This window comes from Talpa occidentalis, unplaced genomic scaffold, assembly GCF_014898055.3.
Source record: "Talpa occidentalis isolate TD23 unplaced genomic scaffold, MPIMG_talOcc4v2.1 talOcc4.2, whole genome shotgun sequence".
NCBI classification, from domain to species: Eukaryota; Metazoa; Chordata; class Mammalia; order Eulipotyphla; family Talpidae; genus Talpa; species Talpa occidentalis.
The window spans coordinates 2,375,958-2,399,646 of record NW_023602073.1 but is presented as its reverse complement, the minus strand read 5'-3'; the positions used below and the strand labels follow the sequence as shown (position 1 = coordinate 2,399,646).

Below are 23,689 nucleotides of genomic sequence, written 5' to 3'. Positions count from 1 at the left end.
AAGTAATTTAGGGCTGAATTACATTCATCTATTCATATCTGAAGCATGGCTAATAAGAAAGGACATAGAAAATAACTATACATGACCCAAACCATTGTCTTCAATTTTTATTTATGTTGTTTAAAGATGTATTTATTTATGCATACAAATACAAAAACTGGGGTATAGGCCAGAGGTGAGCGGGGGTGAGAGGATTCACCAGAGACAGAGTGGGGAGGAGAATAGGTGGATATACAAAAATACACTGCTGAGGGGAGCAGCAGGCAAGACAGGAGAGGTCTGCTGCTCCATGTGGGTCAGCTCCCTGGATGGGGATGGAACTTGTGCTGCAGTGGCTGCCAATAGCTTCACAATGCTGCAACTTAACCCCTGGTGCCACCAGGGAGGCCTCTTGAACTTTTAAATTACACTAATATTTAGTGTTTTAATCTTGGTTTATGCTCCATAACCATATTCTCATTTTAGGTTATGTCTGGCAAGTGTAATTAACTTCCTACTGCACTGCAATGTCTCAATATGTATCTAATTTTCATTATAAATTACTTTCTCCTATTTTAGCTTCTCTTAAGTTTCCAGTATGAAAATCTGGTGGTTTCCAAACATATATTTGGACAATCCATTCATCACTTTCCATTTATGGGTTTCTCTCAGTAGGCAGTCTCCGATGCTTAGGATGATTTGACTTCTGGATAATCACTTTGCCACTTCTGGTTAAACTTCTGGACTTCTGGCTAAAAAGACTAAAGTCAAAAAATTTACTTCACAATTTTAACCTTTCTCTCTGATGTGAATTCTGTGATGTAGAGTAAGACCTGACTTCTGGGTAAAGGCTTTGCCACATTCTTCACATTCATAAAGTTTCTCCCCAGAATGAATTCTATGATGTTGACTAAGATGTGATGGCTGGTTAAAGGTTCTCCCACATTCTTCACATTTATAAGGTTTCTCCCCAGTATGAATTCTATTATATCAAGTAAGTTTTGAATTATTATTAAAGGCTTTGCCACATTTGTTACATTTATAAGACCTTTCCCCAGTATGAATTTTGTAATGGTCAGAAACACTTGACATCGAGGTAAAGGTTTTGCCACATTCTTCACATTTGTAAGGTTTCTCTCGAGTATGAATTCTGTGATGTCAAGTAAGATGTGATTTCTTGTTAAAGGCTTTGCCACACACTTCACATTGGTAAGCTTTCTGGCCAGTATGAATTCTCTGATGCTAAGACATATTTCAGCTTAAAGGCTTTCTTACATTCTTCACATTTGTAAGGTTTCTGCCCAGTATGAATTCCATGATGTTGAATAAGTTTTGAATTACTATTATTATTTTTTAAAGATTTATTTACTTATTCAAGAACTGGGGTACTACAGGACAGATTCGCGGGAGGAAAGTAACTAAGTAACTCAGTAACTTAGTACCTAGACTAAGTAACTTAGTCTCCGGATTCACCAGAGACAGAGCCGGAACAGAACAGGCAGACTGATGAAATACACTGCTGAGGGGAGCAGCGGGTGTGACAGAAGAGGTCTGCACACCACATGGGACCCTCGCTGGCCGTGTGGGACTGAACCGGCGTTGCAGAGGCTGCGGACAGCTTCACAGCGCAGCGCTGAGCCCAATGCACTGCTGGGGAGGCCCAAATAAATAAATCTTTATAAAAAAAAATGGACAGGGCCTTCCCAGTGGTGCAGCGGGTTGAGCACAGCCCTATGAAGCTGTCTGCAGCCTCTGCAGTGCCAGTTCGATCCCAGCTGGCCCGGGAGATTCCCACATGGTGCAGCAGACTCTCCTGTCTCGCCCGCTGCTCCCCTCAGCAGTGTCTTCAGTCCGTCTGCCTGTTCTGCTCCCCACTCTGTCTCTGGTGAATTCTCTCACGGTCTTGTGCCTCTGGCCTGTACCCTAGTTTTTGTATAAAAATAAATAAATCTTTAAAAAAAATTTAAAAAATGGGCCTCCCTGGTGGCGCAGCGGTTGAGCGCTGGGTTGCAAAGCTGGCCGCAGCCTCTGCAGCGCCGGTTCGATCCCCAGCTGCTCCCCGGCCACCGGAGGAGGGTCCCACATGGCGCGCAGAACTCTCCTGCCGCCCGCTGCTCCCCTCAGCAGTGTACTTCGGTCCTTCTGCCTGCTCTGCTCCCGGCTCTGGCTCTGGTGAACTCTCTCACCCTCCCGCGCTTCTGACTGTACCCAGTACTTGTATAAATAAATAAATAAATCTTTAAAAAAATATATACAAATGATAAATCCAACAACACCAAAAAAAAAAAAAATTAAAAAATGGACAAAGGAAGTACATAAACTCTTCTCTAGAGAGGAAATTCTAATGTCCTACAGAAACAGGAATGTTCATCTTAACTTACTGTAAGAGAAATGTAAATTAAAACCACACTGAGATGCCACCTCACTCCTTGAGAATGGCCCAAATAAAAAAGAAGAATGGAATTCAGAACGGTAGAGAGGATACAGAGAATAAGGAGCTCTCATCCACGGTTGGTGGCCATGAGAGTTGGTATAGTCTCTGTGGATAATGGTGCAGAGGTTTAACGAAATAAAAATGGAAATTCCACATGATCAGCAATACTTCTGTAAGTTATATATTGAAAAGTGAAATCTCAAATACAAAAAAAGATTTATCTACACCCATGAGCAGAGCAGCACTGTTCCCAACTGCCCATTCATGGCCCAACCTACATCCCGTCAGCAGAGGCAGGGACAGGAAGGGTGGAGCACACGCAGGGGAGCACTGCAGGGCTGTGAGGAAAGAGCAAGTGGTGCACCGAGGACAAAATGGATGTACCGGGCTGTGATTACCTGGAGTGAAATAAGTCAAAAAGTAAAGACACATGTATCAGATGGCTTCACTCATCTGTGGAATATAAAAACCCAAAATACATTTACAGGCAAAATACAGCAGGAATACAACTTGAATGAGGGAAAAAGAAGACAAAGGTTACCACCAGTGGGAAGGAGGAAAGGGTGGAGAAGAAAGGGAGGGGGCAGAGGGGGATGGGCCAGGGTGGTTTGGTACAGGGGTAAAAAGGGTAGGGCAAACCTATTAGGAATGTAAGAGAAAACTGACCACTATTTCAGCAGAAAGCTTTCAGTGCCACACATGTCAAGACAGACTGAGGAAGCCAAAAATAAGTAAAAGAAGTAAACATGCAGGGCCTCCCTGGTGGCGCAGGTGGTTGAGCGCTGCACTGTGAAGCTGTCCGCAGCCTCTGCAGCGCAGGTTCGATCCTGGCGGGCCAGGGAGAATCCCACAGGCACGGCAGACCTCTCCTGTCTCGCCCACTGCTCCCCTCAGCAGTGTATTTCATCAGTCTGCCAGTTCTGTTCCCCACTCTGTCTCTGGTGAATCCTCTCACCCTCCCGCACATCTGGCCTGTACCCCGGTTCTTGTATAAATAAATAAATCTTAAAAAAAAAAAAGGAAGTAAACATGCAAACAAGTATAGGAAGTTTTTTTTGAAAGATTTATTTATTTATGCACACAAGAACTGGGGTACAGGCCAGAAGTGTCGGGGGGGGGGGCGGCGAGAGGATTCACCAGAGACAGAGCAGGGAACAGAACAGGCAGACAGACCGAAAACACTGTTGAGGGGAGCAGCGGGTGAGCCAGGAGAGGTCTGCTGTGCCATGTGGGTTGCTCTCTGGCTGGGGATTGAACCCGTGCTTGCACTGACTGCAGATGGCTTCATAGGCTGCGTCTCAACTCCTTGCACCAACAGGGAGGCCCAAGATTTTAAACAATTAAAAAAGTAACCAAAATTGGGCCTCCCCGGTGGCGCAGCAGTTGAGTGCTGGGTTGCGAAGCTGCCCGCAGCCTCTGCAGCGCCGGTTTGATCCCCGGCTGCTCCCGGCCACAGGAGGAGGGTCCCACATGGCGCGCAGACCTCTCCTGCCGCCCGCTGCTCCCCTCAGCAGTGTGCTTCGGTCCATCTGCCTGCTCTGCTCCCCGCTCTGACTCTGGTGAATTCTCTCACCCTCTCGCGCTTCTGACTGTACCCAATGCTTGTATGAATAAATAAATAAAATAAAATAAATCTTTAAAAAAAAAAAGTAACTAAAATTTCCAAGGTCATACATGGTATTGTCAAATATGGCAGGAAATTTGGGGAGATAAAGGCTACAGAAGTGGAAGTGGACTTATCGTAGGGTGTAGTGAGCATCACTAAAAGTGCATTCAGACCACACCAAGAAGTAATGCGCAGGAGCAGTGGAAATAATGGCCAGAAAAAAGGACTCTGAACAGCCGACTGGGCACCTGGGGTTTACAGACCACCTGAGAGAAGAGCAGGGGCAGGTATGTAAGGACGACCCATTGGACTCAACGTCACACATGCCAAGACTGACGCCTGCATGAAAGTCTCCGAGAGCGGCCTGGGACACAGGATAGGTTTTAGCAACTGCACAGAAACCTTAAAAATTCAGTTGTCCTTTTCAAATGACACGTGGCTCCTTCACCCCCATCTGCACTCGGGTCCTCAGGCCCCTCCTCCTCCTCCCTCACCCCGCACCTGACCAGCGCAGAGCTGGGAAGTGTTTCTGTCCAGCGGGGTGAAGAGCCACAGCCCACACCATCATCGTTGTCAACCAGAGTTTGATGCATGAGCATCACAGCAGAGCCCAATCTCCACGCATGCTGGACATGTGATTTCCTGGATCTAGACCTTTATCCTGTGATGTTGGTTTCCTCAAGAAAGCTATGCTTCTAATTTACACTTCAGGTCATGAACTCCCATGAAGTGCACCACAAGCTAATGCAAACATCACTCACCAGTGATGGAGTCACTGCCTGCTGCTCTCTCACATGCGCGAGGACTCTGGAGGCGGCGCTGGGAGAGGGGATGGAGTCCAGCAGAGAGGGCGGAGGCAGCTGCACGGGGCCCCGGAGTGTCCTGTCCAGGCCCCCCACACTGCCTGGGAGCCCAGAGAGTCACCGCCCTGACAGCTGTGCTCACACTTCCATGGGATGGGGTTCCTCCCTCCCTCTCCCACACCCCGCCCCCGCCCGACCTACCTGCCTCCTGCGTCGAAACACAAGTGATGATCCAAGAAATTCAAAGTTCAGAAACTTAAAAGTTTCCGAAGATGGTTAGTCACATGCAAAACCGCTGACCACAGTTTCATGGGAAATGTGCCCCTGATGGACTGTTTTGCGAGGATGCTCCCAGAAATGGTTCGGTGCGCCCCGCTTCCCGCATCGGTTTCCCGCATCGGTTTCCGTGGACACCCCCTGACACGGCGTGGACCTGCCCTGGGCGAGGCCCGGAGGCAGTCAGAGCGCTCGGGAGAACACGCGGTCCCCCGGGGAAGACACAGCCCGGCGCACCGGGGAATCCCCCAGTAAGGCCGGGACGTTCTCAGCCAGCCTCAGCCAGGCGGAGGGTCCCCTCGGCCTCCATCCCCCAGTCACACCGCGCACACCCGGGAATCGGCTGCAATGCAGACGCCCCCCCAACCCCGGGAACGGCCGCGGGGCGCCCGTCAGGACCCGACGTCCCGCCCCGCGCGTCTGAAAGGCGGGGACGCGGGAGGCTTCCTCACCCACCACGCGCGCCGCCGGCGTCACGCCCAGAACTCCGGGGAGCGCGAAGGGGTCCGGTGAGGGGCTCCCCGTGTCCATAGCGGGGTCCCCAAGACCCCCTCACCCGCGCCCCCCGCGCCGTCCAGGGGCCCGGGCTCCCCCCATGCCCGCCCTCAGGCCTCACCCGACGCTTCTCCATCCGCTCCCCACCCCACGCGCCCCAGACCCCCACTGCCCACACCACGCGGCCGGGCCCCTCACTCCACACCCCGCACGCCCGAGCCCCCCGCTCCCCACCCAGCAGGCCCAGCCCCGCCGTTGCCCTCGCCTCGCCCCCGCCCCGCGCGCCGCCTCAGCTCCCCACGAGCCCGGCCCCCGAGACACGCCCGCGCACAACTGTGACGCCGCGGCGCGTGGAGGCCCCGTACGTCCCGCCGTGGGGCGGGGCCGCGCCTGCGCAGAACCCGGAGGCCCCGCCCAGAGCCTTTTCCTGGACCCACGTGGGCTCAAGAGACTACATTTCCCACAATCCCGTGCGCCGCCCGTCGCGGGCGTCTGTGTGCTGGGTTTGCAGCCTGGAGGTGGCATGAGCAGAGGTTGAGTTACAATAGACGGGTAGGCGGGCCCCTGAAAACTGCGGGGTGAGAACTGGGTCCGGGCTGCAATGAAAAAGAGCTGAACAGGGTCTCCCGGGGGTGAAGGGGTTAAGGCTCAGCGCTGTCACCCTCTCACCAGCCACTGAGGTCTGACAGCCCTCTCCGGCCAGCTGGCCAGGGAGCTGACGACAGGGCGCAGCTGACCTCTCCTGTCTCCCCGCCGCGCCCCTCAGCACTGGATGTCAGTACATCTGCTCCCCACCCTGTCTCTGGTGAATCTTCTCAAACCGCCCCCCCCAACCTTGGGCCTAGACTCCCGTTCTTGCATGCAGAAATAAAAATAAATCTTCCTTAAATAGGGACCTTGTGGAATCCTATAATTGGATTCCAAATGGGGTTCTTCACCACTCCACTCCTTCCTAGTTCAGAGCTGCAGCCTCAGGCAGGTACGACTCCGTGGCCAACCATCTATTTCAAGCTCTTTGTAAGGCATTTCCATGTTTAGTCTTTGCCTGCCAGGTGGGCAGCAGAAGGTATTCTAACACCCCATTCATCCCTGCATCACCTTGCTCCCCAAAATCTGCTGGGCCGCCAGGGCTGAGCCAAAGTGCCTTCATACAATTTCTTTTATTTCTTTATTTACTTATTTATTTATACAAGCACTGGGTACAGGATTCACCAGAGCCAGAGCGTGGAACAGAACAGGCACTGACGAAGTACACTGCTGAGGGGAGCAGCGGGCGAGACAAGAGAGGTCTGCCTCACCATGTGGGACCGTCGCCCGGGGGCCGGGGATCGAACCGGCGCTGCAGAGGCTGCGGGCAGCTTCGCAACCCAACGCTCAACCGCTGCGCCACCGGGGAGGCCCCATACAATTTCTTAAAAGGTCTTAGTGGGAGCTGCTCACAGTCGCCTGATTTTCGCGAAATGGAATGGAGGACGCCTCATCCCGCCAGACACCGCGTACAAACAGTCCCGCTTTAGAAGGATTCGCCTCTTCTAAAAATAGGCAACTGCTGCCCACGCCAGAACATCAGGACATGCTTCCCTACGCACATCCTGCTCTCCCATTGCACACAACATGAACAAGCACGCACTTCCTTTCCAACCACTGTCATTCCTGAGTAATGTCTCAATTAATGTACGTGTTGGATTCAAAATACATCCAAACCGTGACCATGTGTGTGTTTGTAGGCCATGAAAAGGTCCCTAACTGCAGTGTTACAAAGGTCCTGAAGACTGTATTACTCCAGGTAAACTCAAAGGAGAAATACATTAGGTATTACTTAATGAATGTAACTAAGTATTGTTTATTGTCAGCTCTGTGGAGATTTTACCCACAGAGATAGGGAGGCATGCCAATGTCTGCATGTGAAGTCATGTGAAGAATTTATATTTCCTTGTGATCCTGAAGGGTGTCATGGAGAGTATAGCAGGAACCTCTAAAAGGGGGTCTAGTGTCACTTCAGTCCCCATAGTTTACGTACAAAAATGGATGGCAAAGCACCAATATCATGGAGTGTCAGGCAAAATTCTTAAAAATAATCCTACATTATATTCTATACACTCATGACAATGTCCAGGGTTACTAACAAAAAGAATGTGTAGTTGTTGCAAAATTCATCAAAACTATTTGAGATATAAGGTATCTGAGAACAGAGCCTGCTAGTGATAAATGACACTGTGTAGACAACCCGCTTGCTGTTCCCCTCTGTTACCTACAGTTTTGAAATGGAGGGAGAGGCTAATACTGAGGATCAACAACTGTTATCAAGTACGCATCAGGATGACCACATTAAAAAGGAAATCAGCTTTATTAAAATATACATTAAGCTCACATACAGTCCAAATAAGACATTCAGAAACCACTGTGTGCTCTTTTGTCAAAATCAAGATTTTGGCATTTAAGAAGCATCTTGTCCGATACCGGGATCCCAGAGTCACTCTGTTCAACACAGAGACGCTTGACTCAGCTAATGTGAATGGGCAAGAATTCTCCGCCCTGTTATGAAAACTCACCTGCACTTTCATCATGTGCCAGTGAAGATTTCTTCTGGCAACAGCATCAAATAATATTCATGATCTCGATTACTACCGTGAAGAAACATGAGCGTTTTAATAAACTGTTAGTGTATTCCCTGAAGGAGAAAATGATGAAATGCTTTGAACTTCAGCATGTTTCTGTCTGACTTTCATGCCCACAATGAAGTCCACAACTCCTCTGGGTGATTCAGATCAATCTTTTGAGTCAACTACAGACAGCATATCCATTTAGATTTTCTTCATACATGTTACATGACACCATCGTGAATTTGCCCGAGCAACTAAGATGTGAACAAATTCATCAACTAGGAGGGTCTCTTAGATGTATGAAGCAGCAAATTTCAAACACATGACTTGACTTACATTTGAGGAGAAAGCCATACAATGACATGCTTTAGGTCTGAATTACATTCATCAGGTCTCTTCATAATGTCAAGAACGGTTGGTAAAAAAAAGACACAGAAAATGACTATGCGTGTTCTCAAACCATCATCTTGAACTTTGATATTTTTTTTAACATTGATTTTATTTATGCATACAAGAGATGGGGGTGTAGGCCAGAGGCGTGGGGGTGAGAGAATTCACCAGAGACAGAGTGGGGAGCAGAACAGATGGGTATACTGAAATACACTGCTGAGGGGAGCAGCAAAGTCAGCACAGGTCTGCTGTTCCATGTGGTCAGCTCCCTGGCTGGGGAATTCGTGCTGCAGTGGCTACAGATAGCTTCATAGTGCTGTGACTTAACCCTCTGCACTGCCAGGAAGGCCTCTCGAGCTATTCAATTATGCTAATATTTAGTGTTTTAATGTTGGTTTAGGCTCCATAACAATCTTCTCATTAAGGAATGTCTGATAAGTGTTACTCACTTCCGACTGTACTGCAATGTCTTAATATGAATCCAAATTTTGTAATAAATTACTTTCTCATATTTCACTTCTTTCAAGTTTCCAGTATGAAAATCTGGTGGTTTCAGAATTTGTATTTGGACAAACCATTCATCACTTTTCATTAATGGGTTTCTCTCAGTTCACACTCTGATATTTAGGATGATTTGACTTCTGGTTAAAAAAGACTAAAGTCAAAAAATTGACTTCACAGTTTTAACATTTCTCTCTGATGTGAATTCTCTGATGTAGAGTAACACTCGACTTCCGATTAAAGGCTTTGCCACAGTCTTCACATTTGTAAGGTTTCTCCCCAGTATGAATTCTGTGATGTTGACTAAGATGTGACTGCTGGTTAAAGGCTCTGCCACATTCTTCACATCTGTAAGTTTTCTCCCCAGTATGAATTCTATGATGTCGAGCAAGACCTGACTTACTGTTAAAGGCTTTGCCACATACTTTACATTTGTAAGGTTTCTCCCCAGTATGAATTCTATGATGTCGAGTAACTTTTGAATTACTATTAAAGGCTTTGCCACATACTTTACATTTGCAAGGTTTTTCCCCAGTATGAATTCTGTAATGGTCAGAAAGATTTGACAGGTAGTTAAAGGCTTTGCCACAGTCTTCACATCTGTAAGGTTTTTCCCCAGTATGAATTCTGTGATGTTGACTAAGATGTGACTGCTGTTTAAAGGCTCTGCCACATTCTTCACATCTGTAAGGTTTCTCCCCAGTATGAATTCTATGATGTCGAGCAAGATCTGACTTACTGTTAAAGGCTTTGCCACATACTTTACATTTGCAAGGCTTTTCCCCAGTATGAATTCTGTAATGGTCAGAAAGATTTGACAGGTAGTTAAAGGCTTTGCCACAGTCTTCACATCTGTAAGGTTTTTCCCCAGTATGAATTCTGTGATGTAGACTAAGATGTGACTGCTGGTTAAAGGCTCTGCCACATTCTTCACATCTGTAAGGTTTTTCCCCAGTATGAATTCTGTGATGTTTTCTAAGATGTGACTGCTGGTTAAAGGCTCTGCCACATTCCTCACATCTGTAAGGTTTCTCCCCAGTATGAATTCTATGATGTCGAGCAAGATCTGACTTACTGTTAAAGGCTTTGCCACATACTTTACATTTGCAAGGCTTTTCCCCAGTATGAATTCTGTAATGGTCAGAAAGACCTGACAGGTAGTTAAAGGCTTTGCCACATTCTTCACATTTGTAAGGATTTTCCCCAGTATGAATTCTGTGATGTTGACTAAGATGTGACTGCTGTTTAAAGGCTCTGCCACATTCCTCACATCTATAAGGTTTCTCCCCAGTATGAACTCTCTGATGCTGGGAAAGGTGACACAAGCCTAGAAAGACTTTACCACCATCTGGACACGTGTAAAGCTTTTCTCCAGCATGAATCCTTAGATGGTTAGTCAGCTGTGGATGCCAATACAAGGCTTTACCATGCTCTTCACACTTGGAAGGTTTCTCTCTCTGATGTTCAGTAAGTCTTGGGCACCATTTGGAGGCTTTGCCATATCCTTTATAACTGTAGGGTTTCTCATGAACTGTGTGATGCTGGAGAAGTTCTGAGGACTCCTCAATGTGACCCTGTGTAGATTTTTTATTTTCCTTTCTAATTCTCTGATGTTGAGAATGACTTGACTGAAAGTTTAAATTTATCCCACATTGACAATGTTTTGAATAATCACTTGCATTATGCACTAGGGGACTTCCCATATGTTCCAACATTCCTCTCTGAAATTGTGTCTTGTTAAAAACGTCACATGGATCTTTGCTAACAGAAACATATTTATCTATACCTGCAACAGACGTAAAATGGTGTTTTACCCAATATGGTTTACATGCTGGATCACCTTTTGCAGGAGGAATTCGATTGTGGACAATTCTCCCTTCTTGGCAATCTTCATCGCAACAGCTCTTGTGTTCTTCACATGCCTCTTGACATGTCTGGTTTCGCAATAATTCTAAATTCTCGAAAGCGTCGATTCCATCTCCTCCCAGTCCCACATTTAAGAACAAATCTTCTGTGCCTGACTGTGGCATGGAGACCTGGTCGTCTTGAGAAGACAGGGCTGGGAGACAGCAAGGAAGAATTACCCCACTCACAGCACTCAAGATGAAATACTTTAAATATTTAATACATAAAATTGATACCAAATAAAGCTCACCAGCCTGATGTTAGAATAAGTAACATCAGCACTAGACAGCAACACACACCTTATGAATCGGTAATGTCTTTAGGGAAAGGTGAATACATACCAAATACAGAAAACTGCATGATATACATCCCACCAACAAAAATAGTGTTTCTGCTTGAGAATTTGAAAATATGGAAACAAACAAAAAAAAAAATCACAGAACTGTGTGGTAGAATACAAATATAATGAGACATAATTTGTGATGTTAGTAGGGGTAGAAATGTTCAACAGTTGAGTTTTGGTATGCAGCTGAATTTACATGTTTTTCACTTGTCCTAACTTTTCTTTTTTCTTTTTTAAAGATTTATTTTTATTTATACAAGAGCCAGAGTACAGGCCAGAGACAGAGCGGACTGATGAAATACACTGCTGAGGGGAGCAGCATGCAAGACAGGAGAGGTCTGCTCGCCATGTGGGTTGCTCCAAGGGCAGTGGGGATCGAACCAGCACTGCAGAGGCTGTGGACAGCTGCACAGCACTGCGCTCAACCACCTGCGCCACCAGGGAGGCCCGGCTGTTATAACTTCTCAACATGCTATGTAATCCCCACTATGACAAAAAAGATATCATAAAATACATGGAAAAGGAAATGAAAACAGAGAATGATGTGATGTGTGCACAGGCTGGATGACAATGCTTTACAAGGTGAGTAAATAATATTACAAACGAATATACTGCAATCAACATCAAAATGTGAGAAATAGGAAGGAAATCACTAACAAGAAAGGAGAGAGGAATAAAAGCATGTCACAAAAAGTCAAAAAAAGGACCTCCCCTGGTGGCGTAGCAGTTGAGCGCTGGATTGCGAAGCTGCCTGCAGTCTCTGCAGCACCGTTTCAATCCCCAGTTGCCAGGGAGGGTCCCACATGGCGCGCAGACCTCTCCTGCCACGCCCTCTGATCCCCTCAGCAGTGTATTTCGTCGGTCTGCCTGTTCTGTTCCCAGCTCTGGCTCTGGTGAATTTTCTCACCCTCCCGCACTTCTGACTGTACCCAGTGCTTGTATAAATAAATAATTTTTTAAAAAGTCAAAAAATATACAGAGGGCCTCCCTGGTGATGCAAGGTGTTAAGCACTGCGCTGTGAAGCAACACAAAGCCTCTGCAGCAGGAGTTCGATCCCTGGTCCGCCAGGGAGCAACACACATGGCGCAGCAGACTTCTACTGTCTCACACACTGTTCCCCTCTGCAGTGTACTTCAGTCGATCTGCCTGTTCTGTTCCCCACTCTGTCTCTGGTGAATGCTCTCACCCCCCGCATTTCTGGCCTGTGCCCCAGTTCTTGTATAAATAAATAAATAAATCTTGCATAAATAAATCTTTACAGGGGCCTCTGGCCTGTACCCCAGCTCTTGTATGCATAAATAAATCTCTAAAAAAAATTTTAAAATATACACAGAAATACAACAGTGAGGAAAGGATGTAGAAAATGGCTGAGAATACAGGACTCATTCTTTAGTAAAGTTAAGGCCTCCCTTTCAGTAATAATTTGTGTGTAAATAAATAAAAGGTCCACATTACAATGGCATATGTGTCTGAATGAAATAAAAATAAGACCAATTCAATCCCATCTATGACACTCAACATAGACTTCAGTGCACTATGTGGAATGTTAAGTATGGAACTAGATTCTCTGAAAACTGATCATGAAAATGGAGTCGTGTTGATCACACTAATATCAGAATAATATTGATCTGAGTCTACCGCATCACAGAATGAAAAGAATGCCCCAAGAACGTTAACAGAAAACTACATGTATTGGGAAGCACTGTAATATAACATATGCACTAACATGACATGAGACCCTGAATGTGTGTAGCACACAAAGACAGAACTGAATGCAGAAGAGGAAAACATGAAATCAAGGAGAGGTTCAAGCCCCAATTGTGACTGGAAGGAAAACAATGATATAAATGCAGGAACTTGACTTGGCCAACAGGGGTGAAAAATAATTCTAAAAGGAAGATGTGGTATATAGACAATATGGAATACTACTGAGCCATTACAAAGGATACATCTGACCATTTGCAACAAGAAGGATGGAATGTTGGGGGAGGATGATGCTCAGTGAAATGAATCAGAAGGAGAAAGACTTACTGGATGAATTCACTCCTATTTGGAATCTGGAGAAAGAAAGCCAAGAAACTGACAATATAAACCAAAATCAGGGCCTCCCCTGGTGGCGCAGGCGGTTGAGCGCAGCACTATGAAGCTGCCCACAGCCTCTGCAGAGCTGGTTCAATCCTGGCCGGCCAGGGAGATACCCACATGGTGAGGCAGACCTCCCTATCGCGCCCACGGCTCCCCTCAGCAGTGTATTTCGTCAGTCTGCCTGTTCTGTTTCCCGCTCTGTCTCTGGTGAATTCTCTCACCCTCCCAAGCATCTTGCCTGTACCCTGGCTCTTGTATAAGGAAATAAATAAATCTTTTAAAAAAATCTATTGAAAAACAAACAAAATCAACTTTAGAAACAGGACTGCAGAATTGAGGGCACTAAAAAGGGGGGGAGAGTGGGTGTGAATATGAAAGTGGGAAGGGTTCAAAGATCTATGGAGAAGCCCACAATGCACTGGTGGTGTGTGTGGTGGTGACAGACATCTGAGGAGATGAGATTCTACTCCCTAAATCACATACAGCAAGGTAAAACAATGTTTCCTTGATTCCAAAAAACTAAGAAATACTGTGAAAACACTGAAATGAAGCAAAGTCCCCCCAAAACATGTGGGATTCAGAAAATAGTAAGGTATAAATTAAAGCATAAACAATTACACTAGAGTCCAAGCCCAGAGGGGGAGCGGGCATCCACAGCCAGGACAGAACGCGTGGGAGCAAGAAAGTGCGTCTCCGACTCGCCATTTTAGAACAGGGACCTCCCTTCAATAAAGACTGTTTGAAACCGGGAGAAAGCACCCTACGCAGCCAGAGGTGAGCTGGGAAGAACCCCCATGCAGGGTCCCTTCTGGCCAGCAGTCCGAGCCCAGAGGGGGAGCGGGCATCCACGGCTAGGGCAGAATGTGCGTGGGCAGGAAAGTACTTCACCAACTCGCCATTTTAGAATAGGGACCATCCTTCAATAAAGACTGCTTGAAACCGGGAGAAGCTCCCTGTGCAGCCAGAAGTGAGCTGAAGGCCCCCACAAGCCTGGTCCTGCCTGGCAGAGAGTTGGAGCCCAGAGAGGGATTCAGCGATTTGGAGCCCAGAGTGCAATCCAGCCAGCCACCCCACCTCCTGGGAAGTCTGTGGGACTTCAGGACACACCTTTGGAATTAAACAAATGCAGAAGGAGGAGATATTCTGTGACAGTGACCATTAACATACTCAAAGCACCACTGCCTCATTGGACTTCTGGCATAACGGTATTTGACTCAATTGGACTGCCAGTTTCGGAAATCCCAGAAAGAGCACACCAAAAAGATGCCAGCCAATACCAGCGACACAGTGTCCCAACACATAGCGCTAATTAGAAAACAGGCAGCAGGGAGAAGAAAAACTACATGCAACCTAGCAACTCCTCAGGAAAAAGACACACCACAAAAAGAAAACCACCCGCGAGATTGCAACAACAGTGACTTGGAAGAACTTCTGAGCCTTCCCAAAAGAGAATTCAAAATTGCAAAGATGAAAAAACTGAGGAAAGTCATTAAGGAAAACAACACTCAGAAGAATGAAATTGAGTCCCTAAAGAGGGAAATTAAGGAAATGCAGGAGATTAAAGGATTAACAGAAGAGCTAAAGAACACTGGGAAAAGCAGTGATAACAGAATAGAGGAAATGGAAGAACGAATAAGCACTCTCAAAGACACGGAAATAAAAACAACCAAAACAGAAAATGAAAGAGAAGTACGAATAAAAAAGACTGAAGAAAGACTTCGGGAACGGGCCTCCCCCGTGGCGCAGCGGTTGAGCGCTGGGCTGCGAAGCTGCCTGCAGCCTCTGCAGCGCCAGTTCGATCCCCAGCTGCTCCCCGACCACTGCAGAAGGGTCCCACATGACGCGCAGCCTGCCGCCCGCTGCTCCCCTCAGCAGTGTACTTCGGTCCTTATACCTGCTCTGCACCCAGCTCTGGCTCTGGTGAATTCTCTCACCCTCCCGAGCTTCTGACTGTACCCAGTGCTTATATAAATAAATAAAGAAATCTTTAAAAAAAAAAAAAGGTTAAAAAAAAAAAAAAGACTTCAGGAACTATCTGACTTCATGAGGAAAGGAAATATAAGAGTTATAGGAATCCCAGAAGGAGAGGAGAGAGACCTAGGAACAGAGAAAATATTCAAGGAAATAATTGAAGAGAACTTCCCAAACATGAAGAAGGAGCTGAAAATAGACATACAAGAAGCAAGAAGAACACCAACCTTCCATGATGAAAGGAAAAATACAGCAAGAAACATAATAGTAAAGCTCCCAAGAATCCAAGACAAGTTAAAAATAATGAAGCTGACAAGAGGGAAGAAAGAAATAACATACAAAGAAAAAACAATCAGGCTGACATCAGACTTCTCCGAAGAAACACTACAGGCAAGGAGAGAGTGGAGGGACATAATCAATAGACTCCAAGAAAACAGATGCCAACCAAGAATACTCTATCCTGCAAAGCTTTCCTTCCTCTAGGAAGAAAGAATAAGGACCTTCCCAGACACACAGAAACACTGGAATTTCATTACGACTAAGCCCCTACTCCACAAAAAACTACAAGGAGTCCTAAAGCCAGAACCAACAGAGGGATGAATAACAGCGAAACAAGGCCAAAAAAAAAGTTATTAAAAGAATAAATAAACTCAGAGGAAAGACAAACACAATGGCAAATACAGGCGCTAACATATCAATATTAACTCGAAATGTAAATGGACTAAACTCTTCAATAAAAAGACACAGAGTCACAGGCCGGATTAAGAAACAAACCCAACCTTTTACTGTCTCCAGGAAACACATTTAACTACAAAAGATAAAAACAGACTCAAAGTAAAAGGAAGGAAAACAATCCTACAAGCAAATGGACCAAAAAAGAAGGCAGAAACAGTTGTACTTTATCAGATAAAACAGATTTCAAACTCAAAAAGGTAAAAAGAGACCCCAATGGTCACTACATTATGATCAAGGGGACAACACTTCAAGAAGAAATAACACTCATTTAACATATACTCACCAAATTAAGGAGCACCAAAATATATCAGACAACTATTATCTCTGAAAAGACATCAGAGAAAACACATATGTAGTAGGATTTCAACACACCACTGTCAACAATAAATAGATCAATGAGACAAAAAATAAGTAAGGACACTAAAGCTCTAAATAAGGATCTAGAGCTCATGGGCTTAACAGGCATCTATAGAACACTAAACCCAAAAAAATTTGAGTACACATTTTTCTCAAGCACACACAGATCATTCTCCAGGATCGATCACATACTGGGACACAAGACAAACATCAACAGGTACACCAAGACTGAAATCATACCAACCATCTTCTCTGACCACGAAGGCATCAAACCAGAAATAAATCATAAAAAGAAGGCAAGGAACTCTCCTACCTCATGGAGATTGAAACACACACTACTGGAAGACCAATGGACTAATGAGGATATCAAAGAAGAAATTAAAAAATACTTTGAATCAAATGACAAGGAGGGCACCAATTTCCTAAATGTATGGGATGCAGCAAAAGCAGTAATAAGAGCAAAATACATAGCAATAGAGGCTAACATCAAGAAACAAGAAAGAACTCAAAGAAACAACCTAATCTCAAGTTGCTCCCTGGCCACCGGAGGAGGGTCCAGCATGGTGCGCAGACCTCTTCTGCTGCTCGCTGCTCCCCTTAGCAGTGTACTTCGGTCTTTCTGCCTGCTCTGCTCCCTGCTCTGGCTCTGGTGAATTCTCTCACCCTCCTGCGCTTCTGACTGTACCCAGTGCTTGTATAAATAAATAAATAAATAAATCTTTAAAAAAAAAGATTTAATTAAAAAAAAAAAAGAAATAGAACAGTTATTGATGAAATTCATATGGAATCACCAAAAACCCCGAATAGCCAAAGCTCTCCTGAAAAAAAAAAAGAAGGGAATGGAGGCATCACACTCCCAGACTTCAAACTATACTACAAAGTCATAATCATTAAAACTGCATGGTAGGGCCTCCCCGGTGGCGCAGCGGTTGAGCGCTGGGTTGCGAAGCTGCCCGCTGCCTCTGCGGCACCGGTTTGATCCCCGGCTGCTCCCCGGCCACCGGAGGAGGGTCCCACATGGCGCGCAGACCTCTCCTGCCGCCCGCTGCACTTCGGTCCTTCTGCCTGCTCTGCTCCCCGATCTGGCTCTGGTGAATTCTCTCACCCTCCCATGCTTCTGACTGTGCCCAGTGCATGTGTAAACAAAAACAAACAGACAGACAAATAAATAAATAAATAAATAAATAAATAAATAAATAAACATGCCTCTATTAAAAAAAAAAAAAAAACTGCATGGTACTGGAACAAGAATAGACACACAGACCAATGGAACCGAACAGAAAATCCAGAAACAAACCCACAGATTTATGGTCAACTAATCTTTGACAAAGGAGCAAACAAAGTTTGGAGCAAAGAAAGTTTGTACAATAAATGATGCTGGGAAAACTGGGTCGCTACATGCAAAAGAATGAAGCTTGACTACTACCTAACACCATGCACAAAAACCAACTCAAAATGGATTAAAGACCTAGACATAACACCTGAAACTGTAAAATATATAGAAAGAAATATAGGCGAAACATTACATGATGTGCACCTCAAAGACATCTTTACAGACGCATCGGCCAAAGCAGTGATAGTGAAGGCAAAGATAAAAAGCTGGGACTGCATCAAATTAAAGAGCTTCTGCACAGCAAGAGACAATAACCAAAACAAAGAGAAAGCCCACAGACTAGGAGAAAATTTTTGCACATAACACTAATGATAAAGGGCTGATCACAAAAATCTACAAAGAGCTGATGAGACTCAACAAAAACTAAGAAAATAATCCAGTCAAAAAATGGGCAGAAGAGCTAAAAAGAAACTCCTCTGAAGAGGAAATGCAAATGGCCAACAGGCATATGAAAAAATGTTCAACATCACTTGTCATCAGGGAAATGCAAATCAAAACTACCATGAGATACCATCTCACACCAGTGAGAATGGCACATATTAAAAAAACTAGCAACAACAAATGTTGGCGAGGATATGGAGAAAAAGGAACTCTCCTGCACTGCTGGTGGGAGTGCAAACTGGTCCAACCACTATGGAGAGCTGTGTAGAGATTTCTTGATCTACTAAACATAGAGCTTCCATATGATCCAGCAATTCCATTCCTAGGTATTTACCCAAAGGACACAGAAACATTAATTCCAAAGGGCACCTGCACCCCTATGTTTATAGCAGCACTATTTACAATAGCTAAGCTATGGAAACAACCCAAATGCCCAAAAATAGATGCCTGGATCAAGAAGATGTGGTACATATACACCGTGGAATATTACTCAGCATTCAAAAGGTAAACACATGCAGTTTGCAGCAACATGGATGGAGCAAGAAGGGATCATGCTCAGCGAAGTAAGTCAGAAAGAAAAAGAAAAATACCAGATGGTCTCTCCCATAGCAGGAATTTAGAAAACCTAAATAAGGGACCAGGAAAAAGACTAATTAATACAAAGTGAAAATCAAAACCAACAAGTAACTATCGACCAGAGACACACTGCGGGGGGGGGGGGGGAGGAGGAAGGATTAGGGTCAAAATAAGGGGGGGGGGGTGCAATTGTATGGGGAATATAACTAAAATGAAAATGCATACATTGTGCAAAAATGAATAATGATGTAAGAATTATATAAAATATTAAAAAAAAAAACAATTATACTAGCAATAAGAGGGATCTTATAACTTCACACCTCAAGGAATCAGAAAAAGAACCATTTAAACTCCATATTGACAGAAAGGAGGACACTCAGGGCCTCCCTGGTGGCACAGTGGGTTGAGGGCAGAGCATTGAGTGCAGCACTATGAAGCTGTCCGCAGCCTCTGCAGCACGGGTTCAATTCCTGGCCGTCCAGGGAGATTCTCACATGGCGCAGCAGACCTCTCATGACTTGCCTGCTGCTCCCCTCAGCCGCGTGCTTTGGTCCTTCTGCCTGTTCTGCTCCCTGCTCTGGTGAATTCTCTCACCCGATCGCGCCTCTGGCCTGTACCCCAGTGCTTGTATAAATAAATCAATCTTAAAAAAAAAAAAAAAAGTTTAAAAAAATTTTTTTAAAAAGTTTACCAAAAAAAAGAAAGAAAACAGGAGGACACTTAAAAATTGTTAAGAAGGGGCCTCCTCAGTGGCGCAGCAGTTGAGCGCTGGGTTGCGAAGCTGGCGGAGGCCTCTGCAGTGCCGGTTCGATCCCCGGCTGCTCCCCGGCCACCGGAGGAGGGTCCCACGTGGCGCGCAGACCTCTCCTGCCGCCCGCTGCTCCCCTCAGCAGTGTGCTTCGGTCCTTCTGCCTGCTGTGCTCCCCGCTCTGGCTCTGGTGAATTCTCTCACCCTCCCGTGCTTCTGACTGTACCCAGTGCTTGTATAAACAAAACAAAAAACAAATAAATAAATAAATAAACATGCCTCTATTAAAAAAAAAAAATTGTTAAGAAAGCAGCATTCTGTCTGCCCACCCATGACTGTGCAGGTGCTTCTTTTCACCAACTCTTTCCCTCTGCTGGGCAGCAGCCTCCTGCCTGCGTGACCTGTACCTGCTGGGGTTTCTTACTGACCTCCCTCAGCGGAGGCCACTCTCCTCAAGGCCGCCCGCCTGCAAACATGCAGGCCTCTCTCAGCAAAGCTGTGTTTTTGGGGCAGTTCGTCCTGCCTGCTTGTGTCTATGCAAGTGTCCTATATTCTTCTGTCCCTTTTCCTACTAAATCTGTTCTTTAAATATAAAAAAAATTAATAAGAAATACACAAATGTAACCTCATGCCCAAAAAGTAGGAGCTTCTTATTAAAAGATTAAGTCTGGATTTTGAAAGAGCAACAAAATGGACAAACCCTCAGTTCAAGTTAGTGAGAAGGAAAGGCAGAGGACTCAAGTGTCAGAGAGGAGACGCCCCCAGGGAGAGCAAGACTAAGACTCCAAGACAAAAGAGGAGCATGTCTGCAACCCCTGAAACAGAGCTTCCCAGACATTTAGGATGCTGGCCTGTTGACCACTGCACCTCCCAGCTGCGGCCTCTGCCAGATTCATTCCACCTACCTGGGAGGAGGACGGGACCTGCACTTCTCTTCACATCCCAGGGCTCCATCCTTTGCTCCAACAAGACAACCAGGTCGGGCTTAGACACAGCAAGACCTATTTATTAGGACAGGTGATATGAGATGACCTAAAGATTCTCAAATTCCCAATGCAGTCTTGTACTCAATAGAGAGGACAATATAGAAGGTTCTAGAGAAGGACACCGAAAATACTTTTTCTGACAGCACCTTTACTATAAATCATCCATTCATTTATTTTATTTACTTTTTTTTTTTAAAGATTTATTTTTATTTATTTATACAAGCACTGGGTATAGTCAGAAGCGCGGGAGGGTGAGAGAATTCACCAGAGCCAGAGCGGGGAGCAGAGCAGGCAGAAGGACCACAGTACACTGCTGAGGGGAGCAGCGGGCGGCAGGAGAGGTCTGCACACCATGTGGGACCCTCTTCCGGTATCTGGGGAGCAGCCGGGGATCGAACCGGAGCTATAGAGGCTGCGGGCAGCTTCGCAACCCAGCGCTCAACCGCTGCGCCACTGGGGAGGCCCAATTTTATTTATTTACTTTTAAAGATTTCTTTTTATGCAAGAACCAGGGTACAGGCCAGATGCGCGGGAGGGTGAGAGGATTCACCAGAGACAGAGTAGGGAGCAGAGCACACAACTGGCGAAACACACTGCTGAGGGCAGCAGCAGGTGAGACAGGAGGGGTCTGCAGCGCCATGTGGGAATCTCCCTGGCCAGCTGGGAACCAAACCAGTGCTGCAGAGGCTGCGAACAGCTCCATAGAGTGGCACTCAACTGGCGGTGCCACCAGGGAGGCCCCTAATAAAAATCATTTAAATTTTCATATCCTGAGAACCATTTCTAGACCTGAGTCCTAGAAAGTGTGGAAACTGGGGTCTTAGGTGGAAGCAATACCCTTAAGGCACTGAATTTCTTGAATGAGCACTGAGAGAGAGCAGGCTGCAGATCACCCTAAGAGAACAGAAGTTTAAGTCATGATCAAACAGCATGAGACTTTCTTTCCAACAAACCCACACTGTTTTTCTTAAAAGCAGGGATGTAAATGTAGCCTACAAATCTGGACATCCCAGGAGCACGCCCACACATAACAGGAAACGGTGAGGGCAGATGAGGAAATCTGGAGGGATATTCTCCTCACCCAAGGACGCCAGGTTCCTGTAGGTCTCGAACATCACGTCCCGGTACAATTTCCACTGTGCCGGGTCCAGGCAGTCCTGCTCCTCCTCCGAGAATTCTATGGCCACATCTCTGAAAGTCAAGGGTTCCTGAAATCAAAATACACAGTTACTATGGGGCCACTAGCAGAGCTCTAAATTGGACAAGAGGTAAAGAGAGTTAAAAGGGGCCCCATGGTGGCACAAAGGGCTCAGTCTCAGCACTATGAAGCTATGGCAGCCACTGAGCATGAGTTGCACACCCAGCCAGGGAGCTACCCACAGGGTGCAGCAGACCTCTCCTGTCTCACCTGCTACTCCCCTCAGCAGTGGATTTCAGAAGATCCACCCATTCAGCCCCCACCCTGTCTCTGGAGAGTCCTCTCAGCCCCTTGGCCCACACACCTCTGGCGCATACACCAGCTCTTGTATGTGTAAATAAATTAAATCTTAAAAAAAAGAAGAGGGCCTCCCTGGTGGTGCAAAGGATTGTGCACAGCCTGTGAAGCCATCTGCAGGCATCACAGTGGTAGTTTGATCCCCAGCCAGAGGATCCTGACTTGCCCGCTGCTTCCCTAAGCGGTTTATTTCAGTCAGTCTGCCTGTTCTGCTCCCTACTCTGTCTCTGGTGAATGCTCTCAACCCCCGCCCCTCTGGCCTGTACCCGGGTTCTTTCTTTCTTTTATTTTTTTTTAGATTTTTTTAAAATTTTATTTATTTATACAAGCACTGGGTACAGTCAGAAGCGCGGGAGAGTGAGAGAATTCACCAGAGCCAGAGCGGAGAGCACAGCAGAGCAGAGCAGGCAGACTGACGAAGTACACTGCTGAGGGGAGCAGCGGGCGGCAGGAGAGGTCTGTGCACCATGTGGGACCCTCGCCCGGTGGCCGGGGATCGAACCAGCGTTGCAGAAGGCGCGGGCAGCTTCGCAAACCAGTGCTCAACCGCTGCGCCACCGGGGAGGCCCTGTACCCAGGTTCTTATTTGCATAAGTAAATCAATCTTTAAAGAAAAAAAGAGACATGGTTCTGAGGGAGAATGTCTTTATGCAGTAAGTTCCATGTTTACACCCTAAGAGTGCAATGCACCCACCAAGCACAGAGGATCACATACATCCACGAAAACACTTTGGACGTTATAATTTCAGTGATGTCAAATCTGACCCAAAGGCAACATTTGTACAGCAAGGACACAGGACAATGGAGAAAAATCATAGTAGAAACTGAGGTGAAAGACTGGCAGGAAATTGTAGGTTATGATAGAATAATAAGCAAAGCAATGATAATCATATTTGAACATTTAGTGTCCTAGACGCCATTCCTGCAGCTTTTATTAGATTCATACATGAACCAGATAGTACTCTCCAAGCTTAATAATACATTTTATCTTTTACAATGAACATTTCCTCAAACATCCGCAAAATTAGAGACCTGGGTTTTCCCTGCAGATCTGAGCTAAAATGGATCAGAGAGGACCCTAAACAATGGACACAGCAGGTTGTGCAGCCGATAAGAATGGAAACTAGTTAAAAAAGAGAAAGACACAGGACACAGTATATAACGTGACCTTTTCAAGTAATAAACATGGGGACCACATAGACACAAAATTGATGAATGTAGTCATGTCAACGAATTCAAGATTATTTCAAACAGTATGAAGGAAACCAAGCTTTGGTGATACTTTCTGCATATTTCATATCCACAGTGTAGACAAACATACAACATGGAACCCATTGTAATAAGAACTACCATGTTTGAGAGTAACTTCTCAAAAAAAATGTTACATAATATATTGAACCATTTCATAGTTTTATAAGGGTTGAATATGATAAAATTTTTTGTTTCTTTTTCTGGAAGTATAAACAAGTTATGCTGAGAATGTGTGTGAAATGACTGGCATTTCCATTGACATTCACACCAAAAAGACTGAAATAACTCATTATTTCATTAAAGTTAAAGAAGGAGGTAAAGGACGTGACCCCTGAAAATTATAAGACTATTTTTTTAAGGATTTTATTTATTTAT

At 45.6% G+C, this 23,689-nt stretch overlaps 1 protein-coding gene across 3 annotated transcripts in view; it reads right to left on the bottom strand.

Annotated features, from left to right (window-relative positions):
* The window catches only part of LOC119253253 (zinc finger protein 345-like), a 61,023-nt gene that overhangs the window by 32,171 nt on the left and 5,163 nt on the right, over positions 1–23,689 (bottom strand). Inside the window, exons 3-5 of one of the 3 annotated variants that reach the window (XM_054698286.1) lie at positions 21,650–21,776; positions 20,488–20,583; positions 7,925–11,146 (exon numbers count right to left, since the gene is read on the bottom strand). In XM_054698286.1, coding sequence (XP_054554261.1) covers positions 9,270–11,146; positions 20,488–20,583; positions 21,650–21,776 — 2,100 coding nt within the window. In that variant the 3' untranslated portion in view covers positions 7,925–9,269. Of the gene's footprint in view, positions 1–4,780; positions 4,962–7,924; positions 11,147–20,487; positions 20,584–21,649; positions 21,777–23,689 lie in introns of those variants that run through there. The other 2 variants (XM_054698287.1, XR_008552967.1) reach the window with 2 other exon arrangements.